Below are 22,501 nucleotides of genomic sequence, written 5' to 3' on the forward strand. Positions count from 1 at the left end.
TAGATCATATAGTAGTAGATCATATAGTTGCAGAACATATAGTAGTAGATCATATAGTTGTAGATCATATAGTAGTAGAACATATAGTAGTAGATCATATAGTAGTAGAACATATAGTAGATCATATAGTAGTAGATCATATAGTAGTAGATCATATGGTAGTAGAACATATAGTATATCATATAATAGTAGATCATATAGTAGTAGATCATATAGTAGTAGAACATAGAGTAGTAGATCATATAGTAGATCATTTAGTAGTAGATCATATAGAATTAAAACATATAGTAGTAGATCATATAGTAGTAGATCATATAGTAGTAGATCATGTATTTGTAGATCATATAGTTGTAGAACATATAGTTGTAGAACATATAGTAGTAGAACATATAGTAGTAGATCATATAGTAGATCATATAGTAGTGGAACATATAGTAGTAGATCATATGGTAGTAGAACATATAGTAGATCATATAGTCGTAGATCATACAGTATTAGAACATATAGCAGTAGATCATATAGTAGTAGATCATATAGTAGTGGAACATATAGTAGATCATATAGTAGTAGATCATACAAGGGTAAAACATACAGTTCATTAATTAGTAGTTCATTAACTAGTAGATCATATAGTAGTAGATCATATGGTAGTCGAACATATATTAGTAGATCATATAGTAGTAGATCATATAGTAGTAGATCATATAGTAGTAGAACATATAGTAATAGATCATATAGTTGTAGATCATATAGTTGTAGAACATATAGTAGATCATATAGTTGTAGATCATAGAGTAGAACATATAGTAGGAGATCATATAGTAGTAGAACATATAGTAGATCATATAGTAGTAGAACATATAGTAGATCATATAGTAGTAGATCATATAGTTGTAGAACATATAGTAGTAGATCATATAGTAGTAGATCATATAGTTGTAGATCATATAGTAGTAGAACATATAGTAGTAGATCATATAGTAGTAGAACATATAGTAGTAGATCATATGGTAGTGGAACATATAGTAGATCATATAGTAGTAGATCATAAAATAGTAGATCATATAGTAGTAGATCATATAGTATTGGAAAATATAGCAGTAGAACATATAGTAGTAGATCATATAGTAGATCAAATAGTAGTAGATCATGTAGTAGATCATATAGTAGTAGAACATATAGTAGATCATATAGTAGTAGATCATATTGTAGTAGAACATATAGTAGATCATATAGTTGTAGATCACATAGTATTAGAGCATATAGTAGTAGATCATATAGTAGTAGATCATATGGTAGATCATATAGTAGTAGATAATATAGTAGAACATATAGTAGGTCATATAGTAGTAGAACATATAGTAGTAGATCATATGGTAGTAGAACATATAGTAATAGATCATATAGTTGTAGATCATATAGTTGTAGATCATATAGTAGATCATATAGTAGTAGATCATATGGTAGTAGAACATATAGTAATAGATCATATAGTTGTAGATCATATAGTTGTAGAACATATAGTAGATCATATGGTTGTAGATCATATAGTAGAACATATAGTAGTAGATCATATAGTAGTAGAACATATAGTAGATCATATAGTAGTAGATCATATAGTTGTAGAACATATAGTAGTAGATCATATAGTAGTAGATCATATAGTAGTGGAACATATAGTAGGTCATATAGCAGTAGATCATATAATAGTAGATCATATAGTAGTAGATCATATAGCAGTAGATCATATAGTAGATCATATAGTTGTAGAACATATAGTAGATCATATAGTAATAGATATTAAAATAGTAGATCATATAGTAGTAGATCATATAGTAGATCATATAGTAGTGGAACATATAGTAGATCATATAGTAGTAGATCATACAAGGGTAAAACATACCGTTCATTAATTAGTAGTTCATTAACTAGTAGATCATATAGTAGTAGATCATATGGTAGTCGAACATATATTAGTAGATCATATAGTAGTAGATCATATAGTAGTAGATCATATAGTAGTAGAACATATAGTAATAGATCATATAGTTGTAGATCATATAGTTGTAGAACATATAGTAGATCATATAGTTGTAGATCATAGAGTAGAACATATAGTAGTAGATCATATAGTAGTAGAACATATAGTAGATCATATAGTATTAGAACATATAGTAGATCATATAGTAGTAGATCATATAGTTGCAGAACATATAGTAGTAGATCATATAGTTGTAGATCATATAGTAGTAGAACATATAGTAGTAGATCATATAGTAGTAGAACATATAGTAGATCATATAGTAGTAGATCATATAGTAGTAGATCATATGGTAGTAGAACATATAGTATATCATATAATAGTAGATCATATAGTAGTAGATCATATAGTAGTAGAACATAGAGTAGTAGATCATATAGTAGATCATTTAGTAGTAGATCATATAGAATTAAAACATATAGTAGTAGATCATATAGTAGTAGATCATATAGTAGTAGATCATGTATTTGTAGATCATATAGTTGTAGAACATATAGTTGTAGAACATATAGTAGTAGAACATATAGTAGTAGATCATATAGTAGATCATATAGTAGTGGAACATATAGTAGTAGATCATATGGTAGTAGAACATATAGTAGATCATATAGTCGTAGATCATACAGTATTAGAACATATAGCAGTAGATCATATAGTAGTTGATCATATAGTAGTAGAAGATATAGTAGATCATATAGTAGATCATATAGTAGATCATATAGTAGTAGATCATATAGTAGATCATATAGTAGTAGATCATATAGTAGTAGATCATATAGTTGCAGAACATATAGTAGTAGATCATATAGTAGTAGATCATATAGTTGTAGATCATATAGTAGTAGAACATATAGTAGTAGATCATATAGTAGTAGAACATATAGTAGATCATATAGTAGTAGATCATATAGTAGTAGATCATATGGTAGTAGAACATATAGTATATCATATAATAGTAGATCATATAGTAGTAGAACATAGAGTAGTAGATCATATAGTAGATCATTTAGTAGTAGATCATATAGAATTAAAACATATAGTAGTAGATCATATAGTAGTAGATCATATAGTAGTAGATCATATATTTGTAGATCATATAGTTGTAGAACATATAGTTGTAGAACATATAGTAGTAGAACATATAGTAGTACATCATATGGTAGTAGAACATATAGTAGATCATATAGTCGTAGATCATACAGTATTAGAACATATAGCAGTAGATCATATAGTAGTTGATCATATAGTAGTAGAAGATATAGTAGATCATATAGTAGATCATATAGTAGATCATATAGTAGTAGATCATATAGTAGATCATATAGTAGTAGATCATATAATAGATCATATAGTAGATCATATAGTAGTAGATCATATACTAGTAGAACATATAGTAGATCATATAGTAGAACATATAGTAGAACATATAGTAGTAGATCATATAGCAGTAGATCATATAGTAGTGTCACGGTTGTCGTAGGGTAGAGTGGACCAAAATGCAGCAGGAATATGTGCACTCATCTTCTTTTATTAAATGGACAAAGAAGGTAAACCAAAACAAACACGTACACAAAAAACACAACGACTAATAACAGGCCGGTAAGGCACAAAGCTATACACAGCACAACCTCCCACATAAAACCCATGAAAACAAACTCCTAATTATATGACCTTCAATCAGAAGCAACGATAACCAGCTGCTTCCAATTGAAGGTCCAACCCCAATAAACTAAACATAGAAATAGACTAGGCTAGACAGAACATGGAAATACACTAACATAGAACAGTGCCCAAAAATCCCGGAATACATATATCAAACACCCCTCTACATAGACACACACCCCGAACCACATAAACCAAATACCCCCTGCCACGTCCTGACCAAACTACAATAACAAATAACCCCTATACTGGTCAGGACGTGACAGTACCCCCCCCCCCCCCCCCAACAAAAAAAAATCACCCCAAAACAAAAATACAACTAAATCCCCTAAACTAAAGGGAGGGAAGGGAGGGTGGCTGCCGTCACCGACGGCACTCTTGCATACACCCCCCCTCCCCAAACCTCCTACAGTGGAGATGGCTCAGGCTCAGGTCTTAGTGCCCTCCCTGACCAGTCCACCCCCACTGAATATAAGGCCAGTCACTACAGACCCTGGACTGTCCTCTGGGAGCTCCAGACTGTAGGCAGACTCACTCGGTTCCGGACTGTACACTGTCGCCGGACACTCTGGACGGGGCACTGTCGTCGGACACTCTGGACGGGGCACTGTCGCCGGACACTCTGGACGGGGCACTGTCGCCGGACACTCTGGACGGGCCGCGCCGGCACCTGGCGGGGCCTGCGCCGGACACTCTGGACGGGGCACTGTCGCCGGACACTCTGGACGGGGCACTGTCGCCGGACACTCTGGACGGGGCACTGTCGCCGGACACTCTGGACGGGGCACTGTCGTCGGACACTCTGGACGGGGCACTGTCGTCGGACACTCTGGACGGGGCACTGTCGTCGGACACTCTGGACGGAGTACTGTCGTAGGAAGCTCGGGACTGAGGTGACGCACTGGAAGCCTAGTGCGTGGGGCTGGTAGTGGAGGTACCAGACTGGAGACACGCACTTTAAGGCTAGTGCAAGGAGCGGGCACAGGACATACTGGACTGGGCTGATGCACTGGAAGCCTAGTGCGTGGTGCTGGTATTGGAGGTATCAGACTGGAGGCACGCACTTCAAGGCTAGACTAGACAGAACATAGAAATACACTAACATAGAAAGGTGCCCAAAACCCCGGAATACATAAATCAAACACCCCTCTACATAGACACACACCCCGAACCACATAAACCAAATACCCCCTGCCACGTCCTGACCAAACTACAATAACAAATAACCCCTATACTGGTCAGGACGTGACAAGTTGTAGATCATATAGTAGTAGATCATATAGTAGTAGATCATATAGTGGTAGATCATATAGTGGTAGAACATATAGTAGTAGATCATATAGTAGTAGATCATATAATAAACCATATAGATCATATAGTAGTGGAACATATAGTAGATCATATAGTAATAGAACATAAAGTAGATCATATAGTAGTAGATCATATAGTAGTAGATCATATAATAGTAGAACATATAGTAGTAGATCATATAGTAGTAGATCATATAATAGTAGAACATATAGTAGTAGATCATATAGTAGTAGAACATATAGTAGTAGATCATATAGTAGTAGATCATATAGTAGTAGAACATATAGTAGTGGAAGATATAGTAGATCATATAGTAGTAGATCATAGAGTAGTAGATCATATAGTAATAGAACATATAGTAGATCATATAGTAGTAGATCATATTGTAGTAGATCATATAGTAGTAGAACATATATGTCACGCTTATCGTCGTCGTCAGACGATATAGAGAAATCATCGTCAGAAAAGGAGGACCAATATGCAGCAGGATTGACAATGCTCATCTTGAAGTTTATTAACTCAGAAGTGAACACAAAAAATAATAAACAACTTACTCACGAACAACGAAACAGTCTTGAAAGGCTCACTCAGCAAAACAAGAAACAATCTCCCACAAATGACAAACACACCCTAATATATAGGACTCTCAATCAAAGGCAAAGAGAAAACACCTGCCTTCAATTGAGAGTCCCAACCCCAATTAACCAACCATAGAAACACACTCACTAGACTACACATAGAAATACATAAACATAGACCATAAACCAAAAAGCCGGAAATACTAAATCAAACGCCCTTCTACCAAAACACCACCCGAACCACATAAAACAAATACCCACTGCCACATCCTGACCAAACTACAATAACAATTAACCCTTATACTGGCCAGGACGTGACAATATAGTAGTAGAACATATAGTAGATCATATAGTAGTAGATCATAGAGTAGTAGATCATATAGTAATAGAACATATAGTAGATCATATAGTAGTAGATCATAGTAGTAGATCATATAGTAGTAGATCATATAGTAGTAGAACATATAGTAGTAGATCATATAGTTGTAGAACATATAGTAGATCATATAGTAGTAGATCATATTGTAGTAGAACATATAGTAGTAGAACATATAGTAGTATATCATATAGTAGTAGATCATATAGTAGTAGATCATATAGTTGTAGAACATATAGTAGATCATATAGTAGTAGAACATATAGTAGTAGAACATATAGTAGTAGATCATATAGTAGTGGAAGATATAGTAGATCATATAGTAGTAGATCATATAGTAATAGAACATATAGTAGATCATATAGTAGTAGATCATATTGTAGTAGATCATATAGTAGTAGAACATATAGTAGTAGAACATATAGTAGTAGATCATATAGTAGTGGAACATATTGTAGATCATATAGTAGGAGATCATATAGTATTTGAACATATAGTAGTAGATCATATAGTTGTAGAACATATAGTAGATCATATAGTAGTAGATCATATAATAGATCATATTGTAGTAGAACATATAGTAGTAGAACATATAGTAGTAGATCATATAGTAGTAGATTATATAATAGATCGTATAGTAGTAGAACATATAGTAGATCATATAGTTGTAGAACATATAGTAGTAGAACATGTAGTAGTAGATCATATAGTAGTAGAACATATAGTAGATCATATAGTAGTAGATCATATAGTTGTAGAACATATAGTAGATCATATAGTAGTGGATCATATGGTAGTAGAACATATAGTAGTAGATCATATAGGAGTAGATCATATAGTAGATCATATAGTTGTAGAACATATAGTAGATCATATAGTAGTGGATCATATGGTAGTAGAACATATAGTAGTAGATCATATAGTAGTAGATCATATAGTAGTAGAACATATAGTGGATCATATAGTAGTAGAACATATAGTAGTAGATCATATATTAGTAGAACATATAGTAGAACATATAGTAGTAGATCATATAGTGGTAGATCATATAGTAGTAGATCATATAGTAGTAGAACATATAGTAGTAGATCATATAGTAGTAGAACATATAGTAGTAGATCATATAGTAGTAGAACATACAGTAGTAAAATATACAGTTCATTAATTGCATGTTCAGCAATTATTTACAGCATGTTCATTGATTGTTTATGGTTCATTGAACAAGCATGTGAAACAGTGTTAAAACCCTTTACAATGAATGTCTGTGAAGTTATTTGGATTTTTACGAATTATCTTTGAAAGACAGGGTCCTGAAAAAGGGACGTTTCTTTTTTTGCTGAGTTTATATACTGTATTTTATACCATCTACTGCATCTTGCCTACGCCTCTCAGTCATCGCTCATCCATATATTTATATGTATATATTCTTATTCCATCCCTTTACTTAGATTTGTGTGTATTAGATAGTTGCTGTGGAATTGTTATATTACTTGTTAGATATTACTGCACTGTCGGAACTAGAAGCATAAGCATTTCGCTACACTTGCAATAACATCTGCTAACCATGTGTGTGTGACCAATACCATTTGATTTGATTTTGATTTGACTTGAAAGTGTATAATGCCTCAAAAAGTCATTTTGTTTAGTCATCTTCCTCCGAGAGAGGTCCGTCACACAGCCACCACAGGACTTGAATTATAGGGAATAAGTACATAAGTTAATCAACAGTTTCTCTGACCCAGCAGCAGGTAAAATTCAATAGAGGAGAGCGGGATGGAGGGAAGGAGGGAACGGGTTCATAACCCAGAAACTATCACTAGAACTTTTACTAGTTTTCCAGTTCCTTCAAAGAAGCCATTTTGTTTCATTTTCTACTGCAGTTCAACCATACAAATAGCTTTTATTGTTATCTGATGGATAGCATGCTCTCTCTTTCTCACCCCTCCCCTCTTTCTCGCTCTATTAAAGTGACGTTGTAACTCTTGACTCCCCATCAACACTATGTTATGTTTATGTCAATATTTACATCAATGACTTCTTGACCTCTCTGTCCCTTCATTTGACCTCTGACCTATTTCCTTGCCTGTCCATCTGCCTGCAGTGCGGACGTAAACCCAGAACACCACGTGAAGATCATGGAGGCCCTGATTGCAGCCGGGGGACTGGTGGAGATGCAGGCAGCCCCAGGTAGGACCGACCTGCAGTATCCCTCCTCTTCTCTCTGTGCCAACATGGTGGAGGGTCATGGACTTATACAAGTACTGTGTCACAAATGGGTTCAGATGTTCTACACAGTGCACTGCTTCTGAACAGGATCCACAGGAAGGCCTTGTTCTTAACTTCAATAGAGAATACAGACGTCCCCATTGTGCTTCCTGGATTTGCTATTATTCCATGTGTCTCACAATTCAGCTTCATCATGTTTCATAATATGACAGACACACCTACATATGACTGTGCAGTTTGTTGTTCCACTACGACAACAGCTATTACTGTCCACAATGTTATCATGGACCTATTTCAGCTTCCAGTTTACAGTAAGTCTGTCTATTAGTGAAGCAGGACTGGAATAGACCTGCCTGAGGAGGACTCTGTGGAGGAGGGGGAGGAAGGGGAGAGGAGGGGAGAGGAAGGGGGAGGAAGGGGTGAGGAGGGGAGAGGAAGGGGGAGTGAGGGGTGATGAGGGAAGATGAAGGGTGAGAAGGGGAGAGCAAGGGTGAGGGAGGGGTGATGAGGGGAGAGGAAGGGTGAGAAGGACTCTGTGGGGAGGAGGGGAGAGGAAGGGTGAGAAGGACTCTGTGGGGAGGAGGGGAGAGGAAGGGTGAGAAGGACTCTGGGGAGGAGGGGAGAGGAAGTGTGATAAGGACTCTGTGGGGAGGAGGGGAGAGGAAGTGTGATAAGGACTCTGTGGGGAGGAGGGGAGAGGAAGGGTGAGAAGGACTCTGGGGAGGAGGGGAGAGGAAGTGTGATAAGGACTCTGTGGGGAGGAGGGGAGAGGAAGTGTGATAAGGACTCTGTGGGGAGGAGGAGAGAGGAAGGGTGAGAAGGACTCTGTGGGGAGGAGGGGAGAGGAAGGGTGAGAAGGACTCTGTGGGGAGGAGGGGAGAGGAAGGGTGAGAAGGACTCTGTGGGGAGGAGGGGAGAGGAAGGGTGAGAAGGACTCTGGGGAGGAGGGGAGAGGAAGGGTGAGAAGGACTCTGTGGGGAGGAGGGGAGAGGAAGTGTGAGAAGGACTCTGTGGGGAGGAGGGGAGAGGAAGGGTGATAAGGACTCTGGGGAGGAGGGGAGAGGAAGGGTGAGAAGGACTCTGGGGAGGAGGGGAGAGGAAGTGTGAGAAGGACTCTGGGGAGGAGGGGAGAGGAAGTGTGATAAGGACTCTGTGGGGAGGAGGGGAGAGGAAGGGTGAGAAGGACTCTGTGGGGAGGAGGGGAGAGGAAGTGTGAGAAGGACTCTGGGGAGGAGGGGAGAGGAAGTGTGAGAAGGACTCTGTGGGGAGGAGGGGAGAGGAAGTGTGATAAGGACTCTGTGGGGAGGAGGGGAGAGGAAGGGTGAGAAGGACTCCGTGGGGAGGAGGGGAGAGGAAGGGTCAGAAGGACTCTGGGGAGGAGGGGAGAGGAAGTGTGAGAAGGACTCTGTGGGGAGGAGGGGAGAGGAAGGGTGAGAAGCACTCTGTGGGGAGGAGGGGAGAGGAAGGGTGAGAAGGACTCTGTGGGGAGGAGGGGAGAGGAAGTGTGATAAGGACTCTGGGGAGGAGGGGAGAGGAAGTGTGATAAGGACTCTGTGGGGAGGAGGGGAGAGGAAGGGTGAGAAGGACTCTGTGGGGAGGAGGGGAGAGGAAGTGTGATAAGGACTCTGGGGAGGAGGGGAGAGGAAGTGTGATAAGGACTCTGTGGGGAGGAGGGGAGAGGAAGTGTGATAAGGACTCTGGGGAGGAGGGGAGAGGAAGGGTGAGAAGGACTCTGTGGGGAGGAGGGGAGAGGAAGTGTGATAAGGACTCTGGGGAGGAGGGGAGAGGAAGTGTGATAAGGACTCTGTGGGGAGGAGGGGAGAGGAAGTGTGATAAGGACTCTGGGGAGGAGGGGAGAGGAAGTGTGATAAGGACTCTGTGGGGAGGAGGGGAGAGGAAGTGTGATAAGGACTCTGTGGAGGAGGGGAGAGGAAGGGTGAGAAGGACTCTGTGGGGAGGAGGGGAGAGGAAGTGTGATAAGGACTCTGTGGGGAGGAGGGGAGAGGAAGGGTGAGAAGGACTCTGGGGAGGAGGGGAGAGGAAGGGTGAGAAGGACTCTGTGGGGAGGAGGGGAGAGGAAGGGTGAGAAGGACTCTGGGGAGGAGGGGAGAGGAAGTGTGAGAAGGACTCTGTGGGGAGGAGGGGAGAGGAAGTGTGATAAGGACTCTGTGGGGAGGAGGGGAGAGGAAGGGTGAGAAGGACTCTGGGGAGGAGGGGAGAGGAAGGGTGAGAAGGACTCTGTGGGGAGGAGGGGAGAGGAAGGGTGAGAAGGACTCTGGGGAGGAGGGGAGAGGAAGTGTGAGAAGGACTCTGTGGGGAGGAGGGGAGAGGAAGTGTGATAAGGACTCTGTGGGGAGGAGGGGAGAGGAAGGGTGAGAAGGACTCTGTGGGGAGGAGGGGAGAGGAAGGGTGAGAAGGACTCTGTGGGGAGGAGGGGAGAGGAAGGGTGAGAAGGACTCTGTGGGGAGGAGGGGAGAGGAAGGGTGAGAAGGACTCTGTGGGGAGGAGGGGAGAGGAAGTGTGAGAAGGACTCTGTGGGGAGGAGGGGAGAGGAAGGGTGAGAAGGACTCTGTGGGGAGGAGGGGAGAGGAAGTGTGATAAGGACTCTGTGGGGAGGAGGGGAGAGGAAGTGTGATAAGGACTCTGTGGGTAGGAGGGGAGAGGAAGGGTGAGAAGGACTCTGTGTGGAGGAGGGGAGAGGAAGTGTGATAAGGACACTGTGGGGAGGAGGGGAGAGGAAGGGTGAGAAGGACTCTGTGGGGAGGAGGGGAGAGGAAGGGTGAGTAGTACTCTGTGGGGAGGAGGGGAGAGGAAGGGTGAGAAGGACTCTGTGGGGAGGAGGGGAGAGGAAGTGTGAGAAGGACTCTGTTTGGAGGAGGGGAGAGGAAGTGTGATAAGGACTCTGTGGGGAGGAGGGGAGAGGAAGGGTGAGAAGGACTCTGTGGGGAGGAGGGGAGAGGAAGGGTGAGAAGGACTATGTGGGGAGGAGGGGAGAGGAAGGGTGAGAAGGACTCTGGGGAGGAGGGGAGAGGAAGGGTGAGAAGGACTCTGGGGAGGAGGGGAGAGGAAGGGTGAGAAGGACTCTGGGGAGGAGGGGAGAGGAAGTGTGAGAAGGACTCTGTGGGGAGGAGGGGATAGGAAGGGTGAGAAGGACTCTGGGGAGGAGGGGAGAGGAAGTGTGATAAGGACTCTGTGGGGAGGAGGGGAGATGAAGGGTGAGAAGGACTCTGTGGGGAGGAGGGGAGAGGAAGTGTGATAAGGACTCTGTGGGGAGGAGGGGAGAGGAAGTGTGATAAGGACTCTGTGGGGAGGAGGGGAGAGGAAGGGTGAGAAGGACTCTGTGGGGAGGAGGGGAGAGGAAGGGTGAGAAGGACTCTGGGGAGAATGGGAGAGGAAGTGTGATAAGGACTCTGTGGGGAGGAGGGGAGAGGAAGGGTGAGAAGGACTCTGGGGAGGAGGGGAGAGGAAGTGTGAGAAGGACTCTGGGGAGGAGGGGAGAGGAAGTGTGAGAAGGACTCTGTGGGGAGGAGGGAGAGGAAGTGTGATAAGGACTCTGTGGGGAGGAGGGGAGAGGAAGTGTGATAAGGACTCTGGGGAGGAGGGGAGAGGAAGTGTGATAAGGACTCTGTGGGGAGGAGGGGAGAGGAAGGGTGAGAAGGACTCTGTGGGGAGGAGGGGAGAGGAAGGGTGAGAAGGACTCTGGGGAGGAGGGGAGAGGAAGTGTGATAAGGACTCTGTGGGGAGGAGGGGAGAGGAAGGGTGAGAAGGACTCTGGGGGGAGGAGGGGAGAGGAAGGGTGAGAAGGACTCTGTGGGGAGGAGGGGAGAGGAAGGGTGAGAAGGACTCTGTGGGGAGGAGGGGAGAGGAAGGGTGAGAAGGACTCTGTTTGGAGGAGGGGAGAGGAAGTGTGATAAGGACTCTGTGGGGAGGAGGGGAGAGGAAGGGTGAGAAGGACTCTGTGGGGAGGAGGGGAGAGGAAGGGTGAGAAGGACTCTGTGGGGAGGAGGGGAGAGGAAGGGTGAGAAGGACTCTGGGGAGGAGGGGAGAGGAAGGGTGAGAAGGACTCTGGGGAGGAGGGGAGAGGAAGGGTGAGAAGGACTCTGGGGAGGAGGGGAGAGGAAGTGTGAGAAGGACTCTGTGGGGAGGAGGGGAGAGGAAGGGTGAGAAGGACTCTGGGGAGGAGGGGAGAGGAAGGGTGAGAAGCACTCTGTGGGGAGGAGGGGAGAGGAAGGGTGAGAAGGACTCTGGGGAGGAGGGGAGAGGAAGTGTGATAAGGACTCTGTGGGGAGGAGGGGAGAGGAAGGGTGAGAAGGACTCTGTGGGGAGGAGGGGAGAGGAAGTGTGATAAGGACTCTGTGGGGAGGAGGGGAGAGGAAGTGTGATAAGGACTCTGTGGGGAGGAGGGGAGAGGAAGGGTGAGTAGTACTCTGTGGGGAGGAGGGGAGAGGAAGGGTGAGAAGGACTCTGTGGGGAGGAGGGGAGAGGAAGTGTGAGAAGGACTCTGTGGGGAGGAGGGGAGAGGAAGTGTGATAAGGACTCTGGGGAGGAGGGGAGAGGAAGGGTGAGAAGGACTCTGTGGGGAGGAGGGGAGAGGAAGGCTGAGAAGGACTCTGGGGAGGAGGGGAGAGGAAGTGTGATAAGGACTTTGTGGGGAGGAGGGGAGAGGAAGGGTGAGAAGGACTCTGTGGGGAGGAGGGGAGAGGAAGGGTGAGAAGGACTCTGTGGGGAGGAGGGGAGAGGAAGGGTGAGAAGGACTCTGTGGGGAGGAGGGGAGAGGAAGTGTGATAAGGACTCTGGGGAGGAGGGGAGAGGAAGTGTGATAAGGACTCTGTGGGGAGGAGGGGAGAAGAAGTGTGATAAGGACTCTGGGGAGGAGGTGAGAGGAAGTGTGATAAGGACTCTGTGGGGAGGAGGGGAGAGGAAGTGTGAGAAGGACTCTGTGGAGAGGAGGGGAGAGGAAGGGTGAGAAGGACTCTGTGGGGAGGAGGGGAGAGGAAGTGTGATAAGGACTCTGGGGAGGAGGGGAGAGGAAGGGTGAGAAGGACTCTGTGGGGAGGAGGGGAGAGGAAGGGTGAGAAGGACTCTGTGGGGAGGAGGGGAGAGGAAGTGTGATAAGGACTCTGGGGAGGAGGGGAGAGGAAGTGTGATTAGGACTCTGTGGGGAGGAGGGGAGAGGAAGGGTGAGAAGGACTCTGTGCGGAGGAGGGGAGAGGAAGGGTGAGAAGGACTCTGGGGAGGAGGGGAGAGGAAGTGTGATAAGGACTCTGTGGGGAGGAGGGGAGAGGAAGGGTGAGAAGGACTCTGGGGAGGAGGGGAGAGGAAGGGTGAGAAGGACTCTGGGGAGGAGGGGAGAGGAAGTGTGATAAGGACTCTGGGGGGAGGAGGGGAGAGGAAGGGTGAGAAGGACTCTGTGGGGAGGAGGGGAGAGGAAGTGTGATAAGGACTCTGGGGAGGAGGGGAGAGGAAGTGTGATAAGGACTCTGTGGGGAGGAGGGGAGAGGAAGTGTGATAAGGACTCTGGGGTGGAGGGGAGAGGAAGTGTGATAAGGACTCTGGGGAGGAGGGGAGAGGAAGGGTGAGAAGGACTCTGGGGAGGAGGGGAGAGGAAGGTTGAGAAGGACTCTGTGGGGAGGAGGGGAGAGGAAGTGTGATAAGGACTCTGGGGAGGAGGGGAGAGGATGGGTGAGAAGGACTCTGGGGAGGAGGGGAGAGGAAGTGTGATAAGGACTCTGTGGGGAGGAGGGGAGAGGAAGTGTGATAAGGACTCTGGGGAGGAGGGGAGAGGAAGGGTGAGAAGGACTCTGTGGGGAGGAGGGGAGAGGAAGTGTGATAAGGACTCTGTGGGGAGGAGGGGAGAGGAAGGGTGAGAAGGACTCTGTGGGGAGGAGGGGAGAGGAAGGGTGAGAAGGACTCTGTGGGGAGGAGGGGAGAGGAAGGGTGAGAAGGACTCTGGGGAGGAGGGGAGAGGAAGTGTGATAAGGACTCTGTGGGGAGGAGGGGAGAGGAAGTGTGATAAGGACTCTGTGGGGAGGAGGGGAGAGGAAGGGTGAGAAGGACTCTGTGGGGAGGAGGGGAGAGGAAGGGTGAGAAGGACTCTGTGGGGAGGAGGGGAGAGGAAGGGTGAGAAGGACTCTGGGGAGGAGGTTAGAGGAAGTGTGAGAAGGACTCTGTGGGGAGGAGGGGAGAGGAAGGGTGAGAAGGACTCTGGGGAGGAGGGGAGAGGAAGTGTGATAAGGACTCTGTGGGGAGGAGGGGAGAGGAAGGGTGAGAAGGACTCTGGGGAGGAGGGGAGAGGAAGTGTGAGAAGGACTCTGGGGAGGAGGGGAGAGGAAGTGTGAGAAGGACTCTGTGGGGAGGAGGGGAGAGGAAGTGTGATAAGGACTCTGTGGGGAGGAGGGGAGAGGAAGTGTGATAAGGACTCTGGGGAGGAGGGGAGAGGAAGTGTGATAAGGACTCTGTGGGGAGGAGGGGAGAGGAAGGGTGAGAAGGACTCTGTGGGGAGGAGGGGAGAGGAAGGGTGAGAAGGACTCTGTGGGGAGGAGGGGAGAGGAAGGGTGAGAAGGACTCTGTGGGGAGGAGGGGAGAGGAAGGGTGAGAAGGACTCTGTGGGGAGGAGGGGAGAGGAAGGGTGAGAAGGACTCTGTGGGGAGGAGGGGAGAGGAAGGGTGAGAAGGACTCTGTGGGGAGGAGGGGAGAGGAAGGGTGAGAAGGACTCTGTGGGGAGGAGGGGAGAGGAAGGGTGAGAAGGACTCTGTGGGGAGGAGGGGAGAGGAAGGGTGAGAAGGACTCTGGGGAGGAGGGGAGAGGAAGGGTGAGAAGGACTCTGGGGAGGAGGGGAGAGGAAGGGTGAGAAGGACTCTGGGGAGGAGGGGAGAGGAAGTGTGAGAAGGACTCTGTGGGGAGGAGGGGAGAGGAAGGGTGAGAAGGACTCTGGGGAGGAGGGGAGAGGAAGTGTGAGAAGGACTCTGTGGGGAGGAGGGGAGAGGAAGGCTGAGAAGGACTCTGGGGAGGAGGGGAGAGGAAGTGTGATAAGGACTCTGTGGGGAGGAGGGGAGAGGAAGGGTGAGAAGGACTCTGTGGGGAGGAGGGGAGAGGAAGGGTGAGAAGGACTCTGTGGGGAGGAGGGGAGAGGAAGTGTGATAAGGACTCTGGGGAGGAGGGGAGAGGAAGTGTGATAAGGACTCTGTGGGGAGGAGGGGAGAGGAAGGGTGAGAAGGACTCTGTGGGGAGGAGGGGAGAGGAAGTGTGATAAGGACTCTGTGGGGAGGAGGGGAGAGGAAGTGTGATAAGGACTCTGTGGGGAGGAGGGGAGAGGAAGGGTGAGAAGGACTCTGTGGAGGAGGGGAGAGGAAGTGTGATAAGGACTCTGTGGGGAGGAAGGGAGAGGAAGGGTGAGAAGGACTCTGTGTGGAGGAGGGGAGAGGAAGGGTGAGAAGGACTCTGGGGAGGAGGGGAGAGGAAGGGTGAGAAGGACTCTGTGGGGAGGAGGGGAGAGGAAGGGTGAGAAGGACTCTGGGGAGGAGGGGAGAGGAAGTGTGATAAGGACTCTGGGGAGGAGGGGAGAGGAAGGGTGAGAAGGACTCTGGGGAGGAGGGGAGAGGAAGTGTGATAAGGACTCTGTGGGGAGGAGGGGAGAGGAAGTGTGATAAGGACTCTGTGGGGAGGAGGGGAGAGGAAGGGTGAGAAGGACTCTGTGGGGAGGAGGGGAGAGGAAGTGTGATAAGGACTCTGTGGGGAGGAGGGGAGCGGAAGGGTGAGAAGGACTCTGTGGGGAGGAGGGGAGAGGAAGTGTGAGAAGGACTCTGTGGGGAGGAGGGGAGAGGAAGGGTGAGAAGGACTCTGGGGAGGAGGGGAGAGGAAGTGTGATAAGGACTCTGTGGGGAGGAGGGGAGAGGAAGGGTGAGAAGGACTCTGGGGAGGAGGGGAGAGGAAGTGTGAGAAGGACTCTGGGGAGGAGGTTAGAGGAAGTGTGAGAAGGACTCTGTGGGGAGGAGGGGAGAGGAAGGGTGAGAAGGACTCTGGGGAGGAGGGGAGAGGAAGTGTGATAAGGACTCTGTGGGGAGGAGGGGAGAGGAAGGGTGAGAAGGACTCTGGGGAGGAGGGGAGAGGAAGGGTGAGAAGGACTCTGGGGAGGAGGGGAGAGGAAGTGTGAGAAGGACTCTGTGGGGAGGAGGGGAGAGGAAGTGTGATAAGGACTCTGTGGGGAGGAGGGGAGAGGAAGTGTGATAAGGACTCTGGGGAGGAGGGGAGAGGAAGTGTGATAAGGACTCTGTGGGGAGGAGGGAAGAGGAAGGGTGAGAAGGACTCTGTGGGGAGGAGGGGAGAGGAAGTGTGATAAGGACTCTGTGGGGAGGAGGGGAGAGGAAGGGTGAGAAGGACTCTGTGGGGAGGAGGGGAGAGGAAGGGTGAGAAGGACTCTGTGGGGAGGAGGGGAGAGGAAGGGTGAGAAGGACTCTGGGGAGGAGGGGAGAGGAAGTGTGATAAGGACTCTGTGGGGAGGAGGGGAGAGGAAGGGTGAGAAGGACTCTGGGGGGAGGAGGGGAGAGGAAGGGTGAGAAGGACTCTGTTTGGGGGAGGGGAGAGGAAGTGTGAGAAGGACTCTGGGGAGGAGGGGAGAGGAAGTGTGAGAAGGACTCTGTGGGGAGGAGGGGAGAGGAAGGGTGAGAAGGACTCTGGGGAGGAGGGGAGAGGAAGTGTGAGAAGGACTCTGTGGGGAGGAGGGGAGAGGAAGGGTGAGAAGGACTCTGGGGAGGAGGGGAGAGGAAGTGTGATAAGGACTCTGTGGGGAGGAGGGGAGAGGAAGGGTGAGAAGGACTCTGTGGGGAGGAGGGGAGAGGAAGTGTGATAAGGACTCTGTGGGGAGGAGGGGAGAGGAAGTGTGATAAGGACTCTGGGGAGGAGGGGAGAGGAAGTGTGATAAGGACTCTGTGTGGGAGGAGGGGAGAGGAAGTGTGATAAGGACTCTGGGGAGGAGGGGAGAGGAAGGGTGAGAAGGACTCTGTGGGGAGGAGGGGAGATGAAGGGTGAGAAGGACTCTGTGGGGAGGAGGGGAGAGGAAGTGTGATAAGGACTCTGGGGAGGAGGGGAGAGGAAGGGTGAGAAGGTCTCTGTGGGGAGGAGGGGAGAGGAAGTGTGAGAAGGACTCTGTGGGGAGGAGGGGAGAGGAAGGGTGAGAAGGACTCTGTGGGGAGGAGGGGAGAGGAAGGGTGAGAAGGACTCTGTGGGGAGGAGGGGAGAGGAAGGGTGAGAAGGACTCTGTGGGGAGGAGGGGAGAGGAAGGGTGAGAAGGACTCTGTGGGGAGGAGGGGAGAGGAAGTATGAGAAGGACTCTGTGGGGAGGAGGGGAGAGGAAGAGGGATAAGGACTCTGTGGGGAGGAGGGGAGAGGAAGGGTAAGAAGGACTCTGTGGGGAGGAGGGGAGAGGAAGTGTGATAAGGACTCTGGGGAGGAGGGGAGAGGAAGGGTGAGAAGGACTCTGTGGGGAGGAGGGGAGAGGAAGTGTGATAAGGACTCTGGGGAGGAGGGGAGAGGAAGGGTGAGAAGGACTCTGTGGGGAGGAGTGGAGAGGAAGGGTGAGAAGGACTCTGTGGGGAGGAGGGGAGAGGAAGTGTGATAAGGACTCTGGGGAGGAGGGGAGAGGAAGTGTGATAAGGACTCTGTGGGGAGGAGGGGAGAGGAAGGGTGAGAAGGACTCTGTGCGGAGGAGGGGAGAGGAAGGGTGAGAAGGACTCTGGGGAGGAGGGGAGAGGAAGTTTGATAAGGACTCTGTGGGGAGGAGGGGAGAGGAAGGGTGAGAAGGACTCTGGGGAGGAGGGGAGAGGAAGGGTGAGAAGGACTCTGGGGAGGAGGGGAGAGGAAGTGTGATAAGGACTCTGGGGGGAGGAGGGGAGAGGAAGGGTGAGAAGGACTCTGTGGGGAGGAGGGGAGAGGAAGTGTGATAAGGACTCTGGGGAGGAGGGGAGAGGAAGTGTGATAAGGACTCTGTGGGGAGGAGGGGAGAGGAAGTGTGATAAGGACTCTGGGGTGGAGGGGAGAGGAAGTGTGATAAGGACTCTGGGGGGAGGAGGGGAGAGGAAGGGTGAGAAGGACTCTGTGGGGAGGAGGGGAGAGGAAGTGTGATAAGTACTCTGTGGGGAGGAGGGGAGAGGAAGGCTGAGAAGGACTCTGTGGGGAGGAGGGGAGAGGAAGTGTGAGAAGGACTCTGTGGGGAGGAGGGGAGAGGAAGGGTGAGAAGGACTCTGTGGGGAGGAGGGGAGAGGAAGGGTGAGAAGGACTCTGTGGGGAGGAGGGGAGAGGAAGTGTGATAAGGACTCTGTGGGGAGGAGGGGAGAGGAAGGGTGAGAAGGACTCTGTGGGGAGGAGGGGAGAGGAAGTGTGATAAGGACTCTGTGGGGAGGAGGGGAGAGGAAGGGTGAGAAGGACTGTGGGGAGGAGGGGAGAGGAAGTGTGATAAGGACTCTGTGGGGAGGAGGGGAGAGGAAGGGTGAGAAGGACTCTGGGGAGGAGGGGAGAGGAAGGGTGAGAAGGACTCTGGGGAGGAGGGGAGAGGAAGTGTGAGAAGGACTCTGTGGGGAGGAGGGGAGAGGAAGGGTGAGAAGGACTCTGGGGAGGAGGGGAGAGGAAGTGTGATAAGGACTCTGTGGGGAGGAGGGGAGAGGAAGGGTGAGAAGGACTCTGTGGGGAGGAGGGGAGAGGAAGGGTGAGTAGTACTCTGTGGGGAGGAGGGGAGAGGAAGGGTGAGAAGGACTCTGTGGGGAGGAGGGGAGAGGAAGTGTGAGAAGGACTCTGTGGGGAGGAGGGGAGAGGAAGTGTGATAAGGACTCTGGGGAGGAGGGGAGAGGAAGGGTGAGAAGGACTCTGTGGGGAGGAGGGGAGAGGAAGTGTGATAAGGACTCTGGGGAGGAGGGGAGAGGAAGGGGGAGAAGGACTCGTGGGGAGGAGGGGAGAGGAAGGGTGAGAAGGACTCTGTGGGGAGGAGGGGAGAGGAAGTGTGATAAGGACTCTGGGGAGGAGGGGAGAGGAAGGGTGAGAAGGACTCTGGGGAGGAGGGGAGAGGAAGTGTGAGAAGGACTCTGTGGGGAGGAGGGGAGAGGAAGGGTGAGAAGGACTCTGGGGAGGAGGGGAGAGGAAGTGTGAGAAGGACTCTGTGGGGAGGAGGGGAGAGGAAGGGTGAGAAGGACTCTGTGGGGAGGAGGGGAGAGGAAGGGTGAGAAGGACTCTGGGGAGGAGGGGAGAGGAACTGTGATAAGGACTCTGTGGGGAGGAGGGGAGAGGAAGGGTGAGAAGGACTCTGTGGGGAGGAGGGGAGAGGAAGGGTGAGAAGGACTCTGTGGGGAGGAGGGGAGAGGAAGGGTGAGAAGGACTCTGTGGGGAGGAGGGGAGAGGAAGTGTGATAAGGACTCTGGGGAGGAGGGGAGAGGAAGTGTGATAAGGACTCTGTGGGGAGGAGGGGAGAGGAAGGGTGAGAAGGACTCTGTGCGGAGGAGGGGAGAGGAAGGGTGAGAAGGACTCTGGGGAGGAGGGGAGAGTAAGTGTGATAAGGACTCTGTGGGGAGGAGGGGAGAGGAAGGGTGAGAAGGACTCTGGGGAGGAGGGGAGAGGAAGGGTGAGAAGGACTCTGGGGAGGAGGGGAGAGGAAGTGTGATAAGGACTCTGGGGGGAGGAGGGGAGAGGAAGGGTGAGAAGGACTCTGTGGGGAGGAGGGGAGAGGAAGTGTGATAAGGACTCTGGGGAGGAGGGGAGAGGAAGTGTGATAAGGACTCTGTGGGGAGGAGGGGAGAGGAAGTGTGATAAGGACTCTGGGGTGGAGGGGAGAGGAAGTGTGATAAGGACTCTGGGGGGAGGAGGGGAGAGGAAGGGTGAGAAGGACTCTGTGGGGAGGAGGGGAGAGGAAGGGTGAGAAGGACTCTGGGGAGGAGGGGAGAGGAAGTGTGATAAGGACTCTGTGGGGAGGAGGGGAGAGGAAGTGTGATAAGGACTCTGTGGGGAGGAGGGGAGAGGAAGGCTGAGAAGGACTCTGTGGGGAGGAGGGGAGAGGAAGTGTGAGAAGGACTCTGTGGGGAGGAGGGGAGAGGAAGGGTGAGAAGGACTCTGTGGGGAGGAGGGGAGAGGAAGGGTGAGAAGGACTCTGTGGGGAGGAGGGGAGAGGAAGTGTGATAAGGACTCTGGGGAGGAGGGGAGAGGAAGTGTGATAAGGACTCTGTGGGGAGGAGGGGAGAGGAAGGGTGAGAAGGACTCTGTGGGGAGGAGGGGAGAGGAAGTGTGATAAGGACTCTGTGGGGAGGAGGGGAGAGGAAGTGTGATAAGGACTCTGTGGGGAGGAGGGGAGAGGAAGGGTGAGAAGGACTCTGTGTGGAGGAGGGGAGAGGAAGTGTGATAAGGACTCTGTGGGGAGGAGGGGAGAGGAAGGGTGAGAAGGACTCTGTGTGGAGGAGGGGAGAGGAAGGGTGAGAAGGACTCTGGGGAGGAGGGGAGAGGAAGGGTGAGAAGGACTCTGTGGGGAGGAGGGGAGAGGAAGGGTGAGAAGGACTCTGGGGAGGAGGGGAGAGGAAGTGTGATAAGGACTCTGGGGAGGAGGGGAGAGGAAGGGTGAGAAGGACTCTGGGGAGGAGGGGAGAGGAAGTGTGATAAGGACTCTGTGGGGAGGAGGGGAGAGGAAGTGTGATAAGGACTCTGTGGGGAGGAGGGGAGAGGAAGGGTGAGAAGGACTCTGTGGGGAGGAGGGGAGAGGAAGGGTGAGAAGGACTCTGGGGAGGAGGGGAGAGGAAGTGTGATAAGGACTCTGTGGGGAGGAGGGGAGAGGAAGTGTGATAAGGACTCTGTGGGGAGGAGGGGAGAGGAAGTGTGATAAGGACTCTGGGGAGGAGGGGAGAGGAAGTGTGATAAGGACTCTGTGGGGAGGAGGGGAGAGGAAGTGTGATAAGGACTCTGGGGAGGAGGGGAGAGGAAGTGTGATAAGGACTCTGTGGGGAGGAGGGGAGAGGAAGTGTGATAAGGACTCTGTGGAGGAGGGGAGAGGAAGGGTGAGAAGGACTCTGTGGGGAGGAGGGGAGAGGAAGTGTGATAAGGACTCTGTGGGGAGGAGGGGAGAGGAAGGGTGAGAAGGACTCTGGGGAGGAGGGGAGAGGAAGGGTGAGAAGGACTCTGTGGGGAGGAGGGGAGAGGAAGGGTGAGAAGGACTCTGGGGAGGAGGGGAGAGGAAGTGTGAGAAGGACTCTGTGGGGAGGAGGGGAGAGGAAGTGTGATAAGGACTCTGTGGGGAGGAGGGGAGAGGAAGGGTGAGAAGGACTCTGGGGAGGAGGGGAGAGGAAGGGTGAGAAGGACTCTGTGGGGAGGAGGGGAGAGGAAGGGTGAGAAGGACTCTGTGGGGAGGAGGGGAGAGGAAGGGGTGAGGGGGGAGAGGAAGAGTGAAGGATGAGTGAGGAGAGGTGGGGAGGGTTGAGGGGAAATCTGTCGGGAAGAGGGGAGAAGGGTGAGGAGGGGTGATGAGGGGAGAAGAAGAGTGAGAAGGGGAGAGGAAGGGTGAGAAGGGGAGAGGAAGGGTGAGGGAGGGGTGATGAGGGGAGAGGAGGAGTGAAGGATGAGGTCATCCAGAACTAATATAGACAAGTCACTTTGTGGTCACCACTGTTTTTTTAGTATGATGTGTGTCTGTCTGTACGATGTGTGTCTGTCAGTAAGATGTGTGTCTGTCAGTATGATGTGTGTCTGTCAGTATGATGTGTGTCTGTCAGTACGATGTGTATCTGTCAGTACGATGTGTATCTGTCAGTACGATGTGTGTCTGTCAGTACGATGTGTATCTGTCAGTACGATGTGTATCTGTCAGTACGATGTGTATCTGTCAGTACGATGTGTATCTATCAGTACGATGTGTATCTGTCAGTACGATGTGTATCTGTCAGTACGATGTGTGTCTGTCAGTACGATGTGTATCTTTCAGTACGATGTGTGTCTGTCAGTACGATGTGTGTCTGTCAGTACGATGTGTGTCTGTCAGTACGATGTGTATCTGTCAGTACGATGTGTATCTGTCAGTACGATGTGTATCTGTCAGTACGATGTGTGTCTGTCAGTACGATGTGTGTCTGTCAGTACGATGTGTGTCTGTCAGTACGATGTGTATCTGTCAGTACGATGTGTATCTGTCAGTACGATGTGTATCTGTCAGTACGGTGTGTGTCTGTCAGTACGATGTGTATCTGTCAGTACGATGTGTGTCTGTCAGTACGATGTCTGTGGGTCATGGGAAGAAGGCTCTGTTTGTGTGTGCTTGCTTCCGTGCATGCATGCATGTGTGTGTGCTCA

The 22,501-nt window shown here is 49.7% G+C and overlaps 1 protein-coding gene across 1 annotated transcript in view; it reads left to right on the top strand.

The window, feature by feature from the left end:
• LOC106560529 (phosphatidylinositol 3-kinase regulatory subunit gamma) overlaps window positions 1-22,501 on the top strand; it is a 356,086-nt gene that overhangs the window by 203,177 nt on the left and 130,408 nt on the right. The window contains exon 7 of the mRNA XM_045687847.2: window positions 8,070-8,155. Coding sequence (XP_045543803.1) covers window positions 8,070-8,155 — 86 coding nt within the window. The remainder of the gene's footprint in view (window positions 1-8,069; window positions 8,156-22,501) is intronic.

This window comes from Salmo salar, chromosome 10, assembly GCF_965601325.2.
Source record: "Salmo salar chromosome 10, fSalSal1, whole genome shotgun sequence".
In the NCBI taxonomy this organism is placed as follows: Eukaryota; Metazoa; Chordata; class Actinopteri; order Salmoniformes; family Salmonidae; genus Salmo; species Salmo salar.